Raw genomic sequence first — 8,861 nt, forward strand, 5'->3', positions numbered from 1 at the left:
TATCTCTCTGTCTCTCTCTGTCTGTCTGGCGAGCGCACGCGCCCTATAGCAAAATCCTCTCAAAAAAAAAAAAAAAAAGATTGTTATACAGTGGTGTTTCCTCAACTCCATGATGCCATCAGTTATAAATTCTACCCTTATTTTTGTTTCCACTAAGAAAGAAAAAGATTCCTCTTATTAAGCAATGTGTCATCAATTATAAGATATGTACCATTGTCAAACAGTATTGTTTTTAACTGGATACCTCCTCACTTCCCAAAAGATGTTTGGAGGTTCATTCTAGCTCTGTTATAGAGCCATAATGCTACCAAGGAGACTTAACATTCACATTATTTTGCAGAAAGGTGCTTAGGATAATTCTAAAACATGATGGACTTTGAAACAGTTTATATTATAACATTATAATTATTGTGTTATAGCATTAAACATGTTTTCTTTGAATGGTCTGATCACTCTAACAATATAGATTAACCCACAAGTTTCCATTAGATTTTTCAATGAATAGGAATGGAAATAAAGAGATAATAAATAGATAAATAGAGAAGTGACTATAATACATATATAAGTATATTTTATGTAATATCAACATTTAAGCTCACAAATACTATATTCTCTTGCTTACAGGTTCTATAGCATGATTTTAATCTTGCACCTATTTAACTGTTTTTATTTTTATTTTTTTGTAGAATACTGGTATTTGCTTGTAAATGGGGAACAAAAGATGAAGAAGGAAAATCAGTGTATTCACTGAGGATTATATCTGCCTGCTGCTACAGATCTATGTGCTAAAGAATTATTCTTCTTACATAAAAGTTGGTCAGCTCAGTGGTCAAACTGCGTTGGAGTTTTCCCATCTATATCTCGTCACTACCAGAAGTAATCCTGGTCAGAATGTAACAGTACATCTCCACCTAACTGCTATGGAAGGTGATAAACTGACACTCGCTTATTAAAGTTACATCTCACCACAGAAAACCATTCTTTAAAGTGAATAGAAATCAAGCCCCTGTGAACACTTCTATTGAACATGACTCATGGAGAAGAGCTTAGCTCTGATGTGCACCAGGATTCTATTGTTTTAACTTACTTAGAAGGATTACTAATGCATCAGGCAGCAGGGGGATCAGGTTCTGCCATTGACAAAAAGTCTACTGGGCGTAATGAAGAAGATCAGAACTTTAACATATCTGGCAGTGCATTTCCCACCTGTCAAAGTAATGGTCCAGTTCTCAATACACATACATACCAGGGATCTGGCATGCTTCATCTCAAAAAAGCCAGACTGTTGCAGTCTTCTGAGGACTGGAATGCAGCAAAGCGGAAGAGGCTGTCCGATTCCATCGTAAATTTAAATGTAAAGAAGGAAGCTTTGCTAGCTGGCATGGTTGACAATGTGCCTAAAGGCAAACAGGATAGCACATTACTGGCCTCTTTGCTTCAGTCATTCAGCTCTAGGCTTCAGACCGTTGCTCTGTCACAACAAATTAGGCAGAGCCTCAAGGAGCAAGGATATGCCCTCAGTCATGATTCTTTAAAAGTGGAGAAGGATTTAAGGTGCTATGGTGTTGCATCAAGTCACTTAAAAACTTTGTTGAAGAAAAGTAAAGCTAAAGAACAAAAGCCTGATACCAATCTTCCTGATGTAACTAAAAACCTGATTAGAGACAGGTTTGTGGAGTCACCACATCATGTTGGACAAAGTGGAACAAAGGTCATGAGTGAGCCCCTGTCATGTGCTGCAAGACTGCAAGCTGTTGCAAGCATGGTAGAAAAAAGGGCTAGCCCAGCCACCTCACCGAAACCTAGTGTTGCTTGTAGCCAGTTAGCATTACTCCTTTCAAGCGAAGCCCATTTGCAGCAGTATTCTCGGGAACATGCTTTAAAAACCCAAAATGCAAATCAAGCAGCAAGTGAAAGACTTGCTGCTATGGCCAGATTACAAGAAAATGGCCAAAAGGATGTTGGCAATTTCCAGATCTCAAAAGGAGTATCAAGCCATCTTAATGGTCAGGCAAGAACATCCTCGAGCAAAGTAATGGCTAGCAAAAGTAATACCACAACATTTCAAAATCCAGTGGGTATTGTTCCTTCTTCCCCCAAAAATGTGAGCTATAAGAACTCACTGGAGAGAAATAGTATAAAACAAACTGCTAATAATAGTTTGCTTTTACATCTTCTTAAAAGCCAGACCATACCTAAGCCAATGAACGGACACAATCATAGTGAGAGGGGAAGCATTTTCGAAGACAGTAGTACACCTACAACTGTTGATGAATATTCAGATAACAATCCTAGTTTTACAGATGACAGCAGTGGTGATGAAAGTTCTTATTCCAACTGTGTCCCTATAGACCTGTCTTGCAAACACCGAATCGAAAAACCAGAATCCGACCAACGTGTTTCTCTGGATAACTTAACTCAGTCCTTACTAAACACCTGGGATCCAAAGGTCCCAGATGTAGATATGAAAGAAGATCAAGATACCTCAAAGAATTCTAAGCTGAATTCACACCAGAAAGTAACACTTCTTCAATTGCTACTTGGCCATAAGAATGAAGAAAGTGTAGAAAAAAACACCAGCCCTCAGGGAGTACACAATGATGTGACAAAGTTCAGTGCACAAAATTATACAAGGACTTCTGTAATAGAAAGCCCCAGTACAAATAGGACTACTCCAGTGAGCACTCCACCCTTACTTCCATCCACCAAAGCAGAGTCTCCCATTAATCTTTCTCAGCACTCTCTGGTCATAAAATGGAATTCTCCACCATACGCCTGCAGCAGTCAGTCTGAAAAGCTAGCAAATACGGCGTCTAACCACTTGATGGACCTCACAAAAAACAAAGAATCAAAAGGAGAGAAACCAGCCACAACTGAAAGTGCACAAAACTCTGCAACTTTCAGTGCCAGTAAGCTGTTACAAAATTTAGCGCAATGTGGAATGCAATCCTCCATGTCAGTGGAAGAACAGAGACCCAGCAAACAGCTATTAACTGTAAACACAGATAAACCTATAGGTGTGATTGATAGATTAAATAGCTCTCTGCTTTCAAACAAAACAAATGCAGTCGAAGAAAATAAAGCATTCAGTAGTCAACAAGCAGGTCCTGAAGCGGGACTTTCAGGCTCTGAAATAGAAAATCTGCTTGAAAGACGCACTGTCCTACAGTTGCTCCTGGGAAACCCCAACAAAGGGAAGAGTGAGAAGAAAGACAAAATTCCTTTAAGAGACGAAAGTACTCAGGAACATACAGATAGAGCTTTAAATGAACAAATACTGATGGTGAAAATAAAATCTGAGCCTTGTGATGACTCAAATATTCATAATACAAATGTGCACTTGAGCCATGACACTAAGGGTGCTCCATTCTTAGGTATGGCTCCCACCATGCAGAGAAGCGCTGCCGCCTTACCAGTATCCGAGGACTTTAAATCAGAGCCCGCTTCACCTCAGGATTTTTCTTTCTCAAAGAATGGTCTGTTAAGTCGATTGTTGAGACAAAATCAAGAGAGTTATCTGGCAGATGATCCAGACAAGAGTCACAGAAATAGTGAACTGACACTTTTGGAATCAAAGAATCTTTGCATGGTCCCTAAGAAAAGGAAGCTTTATACTGAGCCATTGGAAAATCCATTTAAAAAGATGAAAAATAACATCGTTGATGCTGCAAACAATCACAGTGCTCCGGAAGTACTTTATGGGTCCTTGCTTAACCAGGAAGAGCTGAAATTTAGCAGAAATGACCTAGAATTTAAATACCCTGCTGGTCTTGGTTCAGCCAGTGAGAGTGAACATAGGAGTTGGGCCAGAGAGAGCAAAAGCTTCAATGTTCTGAAACAGCTGCTGCTCTCAGAGAACTGTGTGCGGGATTTGTCCCCACATCGGAGTAACTCTGTCATTGATGGTAAAAAGAAAGGACACAAAAATAATGTGACCAGTAGCAAACCTGAGTTCAGCATGTCCTCTTTAAATGGTCTGATGTACAGTTCCACTCAGCCCAACACATGCATGGATAGCAGGACATTTTCATACCCAGGAGTAGTAAAAACTCCTGTAAGTCCCCCTTTCTCTGAGCACTTGAGCTGTGTGGGGTCTAGGTCTGAAACTGGGCTTTTGAATGGGTGTTCTTTGCCCAGTGAAAAGGGACCCATTAAGTGGGTTATCACAGATGTGGATAAGAGTGAGTATGAAAAAGACTCCCCAAGACTGACCAAAACTAACCCAATACTGTATTACATGCTCCAGAAAGGAGGCAGTTCTGTTACCAGTCGAGAAACACAGGACAGGGACATTTGGAGGGAGCCTTCCACTGCCGACAGTGTCTCACAGGTTACAGTCAAAGAAGAGTTACTTCCTGCTGCAGAACCTAAAGCTTCTTTCTTTAATTTAAGAAGCCCTTACAATAGCCATATGGGAAATAATACTTCTCGCCCACACAGCGCAAATGGAGAAGTTTATGGACTTTTGGGAAACGTGCTAACAATAAAAAAAGAATCAGAATGAAATGTACCTGCCATCCAGCTCTGGATCTTTTAAAAACTAGTATAAACTTGAGATCTGTATAAATAAGAGCATGATTTGAGAAAAGCATGGTATAAATTGAAACCTTTTTCATTTTGAAAAGTATTGGTTACTGGTGATGTTTAAATATGCATACTAATTTTTGCTTAACATTAGATGTCATGAGGAAACTACTGAACTAGCAATTGGTTGTTTAACACTTCTGTATGCATCTGATAACAACTGTGAGTAGCCTATGAATGAAATTCTTTTATAATCATAAATAATAGGCATAAATTAAAACATAAAATTCCATCCATAGTGGATTAATGCATTTTACTGCCTTTAATAGGATACTTTATTTTGCTTTTCAGAAGTCAGCCTACATAACACATTTTTTAAAGTCCAAACTGTTAAATAACTCTTTAAAGGTTAATTTTCCAATAAAAAAAAAAGAATGCTGAGTCACATCTCATTATCCAATTCAAAAATAAATTAGAAAAGATGTGCTTACATTTTTCACTTTTGCTAAAAAACATAATTTATTTTTAACTCTTGGAAGGGGTTTTGTGATTCCAATGTGTCTGTCCCACCCCAGTCGTTTTCAATATATATTTCTTTAAACCTTGTACTACTTTAAAAATCGATTACAATTGAGGGAAGTTTGATAGATTCTTTAAAAAAAAATTAAAAAGGCAGATTTCCATTTTTGTATTTTAACTACTTTACTAAATTAATGCTCCTTTTACAGAATTAGAAAAGTTAACATTTATCTTCAGGTGGTTTCCTGAATAGTTGAATATTTAAGAAATTGTTTTTAGCAAACACAATGGCTTTTCTTTGGACAGTTTTCCTCATCTCTTGTAAAAGTTAATTCTCACCATTCCTGTGGTACCTGTGAGTTTTATGATGAGGATTTCATAAAGCTGGACTCAGACCACCTGCATTAGAATCATCTGGAGCACTTATTCTAAAATGCAGATTAATAGGCAGCTTCTCAGATCTGCAGAACAAGAGTCTCTGCTAGTGGACCTGGGAATCCTCCATCTGCATCTTAAAGTGCCTTCTAGGTGTTTCTTCTGCACACCGAAGTCTGAGAATCATTGCTTATGACTTTACTCAGAATATGGGACTGTAAAAAATTATTTAAAAAAATTATTTGATGCCTCTATTTTCCCCAGTACAGTCACACATGACTCAAAATTTGCAGTATTGTAGTTCATATATTACCGTTAATGTCTTTGAAAATCGGGTTCAGAATACTTTTTATGACAAAAAAAAATGTGGGTAGAGGGGACAATTTTCATATCTGGCTCAACATCTCAGGAAAATCTGTGATTGTTTATGTGTTCTAATGAGTAACATCTACTTAATTAGCCTTAGGGGTGGAATAACAGGGCCACTTACCAAACTCAGGTGATTCCAGGATGGTTTGGAAACTTCTGAATACATCCTTAACGTCTATTAAAAACCATTGTCCTAAGAATAGTGCAGACAGAGATCAAAACATTTAATTCAAACCCAAGGAAGGCACTAAACTTAGATTGATTAAACAAAAAAGTACAAAGGGCACATAAATATGACAGAATTATACATAGTCACTCCATTGAATCTGTTACTTTAAAATAGTGATTAACAGTAAACATCGATACTGTCTTGAAAGAACCTAATATGTTATTGATCCACATGGGGTTTTGATCTTGAAACAAATCTGTTTTCTGTTTTTAAGTTCAGTTTTTATGATCAACAGTTCATTCATCAGATAATATTTTGTTTTTAATTGTGAACCAGGTTAGCAGCTGACCTATCAAAAATTCATTTTATAATCAACTAGTAATTAGAAGGCAATTCATTTGAAGTTGTTCTACTTGAAGTTGTTTCTAAAATATTTATATTAAAATGGGTGTTATTTCCTAATATGATCCAAAGCTCTAAAGAGCTATTTTGTTTTCAAATGGTTCGTAAGTAGTTACTGGATATATTACATGCTAATAAGGAGTCAATATTACTTTACATCATGTTAAGGTGAAGGCGTATGCTTATTCTGACATGAAAATTCTGTGACCAGTGGAAATATTCTGCTCCCTGTCCACACTGTGACAATCTTGTCTACACTATCTATTAAACAAGTCATTTTTTCCGTCATGGCAAAAGGTCTGGAGGTAGGTCAGAGTAAATTTGGTATTCTCCCTTGGTCAGGGGGAAATGGGCTTTTTACAAGGCAGTGAAATTTGGGTCAGAGAAAACATCATCAAGGGCCAGCATTGCCGTTTATTTGATTTTTTTTTTTTTGGTTGGTTGGTTATTTTTCTTGTTCTTAACAGTTAAAGGAATGAGAATATGCAATACATAAATAAATCTGATCATAGAGAATGCTGTTCTGATTTACTAGAAAATGGCCCCAGTTTGAGTTTAGGGTGATTTCAAAGAAGAGCAGTGAGAAAGGGCATCCATCCACAAATTCACTTTGTTTATGCATATGTAGATATGAGGATGCACATATACACATTTTTCAAAGACTATTTTAGATATCTAGACAATTTCTTCCTAATAAAGTCATTTGTGAAAGGGTACTACAGCTCTCATTGACATCAGTAAGGTAGCATTACCTGTTTATTCTCTGCTGCATCTTACAGAAGAGTAAACTGGTGAGAGTATATATTTTATATATATATATATAATGTGTGTGTATATATATATATATATAATCGACTTGTTACATGAAGATGTTAAAATTGGTTTTTAAAGGTGATGTAAATAATGATTTCCTTAATGAAAAATACATATTTTGTATTGTTCTAATGCAACAGAAAAGCCTTTTAATCTCTTTGGTTTCTGTATATTCCATGTATAAGTGTAAATATAATCAGACAGGTTTAAAAATTGTGCATGTATGTATACAGTTGCAAGTCTGGACAAATGTATAGAATAAACCTTTTATTTAAGTTGTGATTACCTGCTGCATGAAAAGTGCATGGGGGACCCTGTGCATCTGTGCATTTGGCAAAATGTCTTAACAAGTCAGATCAGATGTTCATCCCAACATGACAGTATTCCATTTCTGGACATGACTTCTGTGGTTTAAACTTTGTGAAAGAATGTTCTTTGAATCCAAGGGTCTTAATTTTTTTTTTTTTTTAAATTAAGTCAACCACTTTTCAGCATAAGGAATTCACACAACTGCTTTCATGGATTTTTAAATCCCATCGGAAATATAATATTGTACCAGGAGTATTTCCATATTAGCAAATACTGGAATACAGGCACAGTACATGGTAACATTTCTGGAGTTTACACAACCAATTTTGATGCGATCTGTTCAATAATATAATTTGCCATTTTTATTAGACAATTAATTTCTTCATGTGATGTCATGAAACTGTATATACTGCAGTGTGAATTTTTTGTTTTGTTTTTTAATCTTTTAGTGTTTACTTCCTGCAGTGAATTTGAATAAATGAGGAAAAAAATGCATTGTCTTGGTTTGAAATGACTGTTATTTTGTGGGCTTTCTCTAGTTTTTAGGTTTTTCCATAAATAAAAAAAATTTCCAGGTTGTGAAAATGGCAATAGGCCTCTGAAGATGTTTGTCGGTCTTAGAAAAATAAGAGGAAAAAATTAAAGAAGAAGGTAACCAGCAAATTAGTGCATTTAGAAAGGGGCAATTAAAGTATAGTTGAGAATGATGGTCAGCTGTAGCCTGTCTTCTGTTACTCAGTCTGTAACTGATCACTAGAGTATTTGTTTTCCTTTGTGAGAGAAGTGGGGACAGGAGAGACACAGAATACACATTTTTGACTGAGTCTCACTGTATGGTGATCCTCCTAGCCCAGCCTCCCAGTTAGCAAAGATTATAGGTTCATGCATCTGTACCCAGCATGTCAGGTTGGCCTGAGAAACAGACCTGGACCTCCCACATGTCTTCCAGTATCTGAAGCAGTGGTGCCTGTGTACCACTGCAGCTTGGCCTTGCTGCTACAGGTTTTTAAACTAGGAAAGAATTTGTATACCATAAGTATGTGAATATTCTGTGTTTTAAGGTAAAATTTTATCAGGGGTTTTATCCAATTTTCAGTGCATAATAATTTTATTTTAAATAAAATAAAGGTTAATTATTTTCCAAAAAAGTGTATGTTTACATATGCATATAGCACACAGGTATACATGTGTAAACATATATACTACATGTGATTGGATAATGAGTACTTGAGAACAATAAGCAGCATACACATGTAATAAGTAATAGACAAAGTTTATTTCAGGGGATAAAATAAACCTGTGTACTCTTGTGAATTGATGGCCTAGGAATTTGTGTTTTTACCATTTCATCAATGGTAATTAAGGAGGAAGACATTTTTCT

At 36.4% G+C, this 8,861-nt stretch overlaps 1 protein-coding gene across 2 annotated transcripts in view; it reads left to right on the forward strand.

The window, feature by feature from the left end:
• Positions 1-7,975, forward strand: part of NRIP1 (nuclear receptor interacting protein 1) — a 77,726-nt gene extending 69,751 nt beyond the window's left edge. For both annotated transcript variants that reach the window (XM_014589800.2, XM_027773850.1), the window contains one exon: positions 687-7,975. In XM_014589800.2, coding sequence (XP_014445286.1) covers positions 1,028-4,504 — 3,477 coding nt within the window. In that variant the 5' untranslated portion in view covers positions 687-1,027 and the 3' untranslated portion in view covers positions 4,505-7,975. The remainder of the gene's footprint in view (positions 1-686) is intronic.
• The last annotated feature ends 886 nt before the right edge of the window (positions 7,976-8,861 follow it).

This window comes from Tupaia chinensis, unplaced genomic scaffold (assembly GCF_000334495.1).
Source record: "Tupaia chinensis unplaced genomic scaffold, TupChi_1.0 Scaffold000382_1, whole genome shotgun sequence".
Classification (NCBI taxonomy): Eukaryota; Metazoa; Chordata; class Mammalia; order Scandentia; family Tupaiidae; genus Tupaia; species Tupaia belangeri.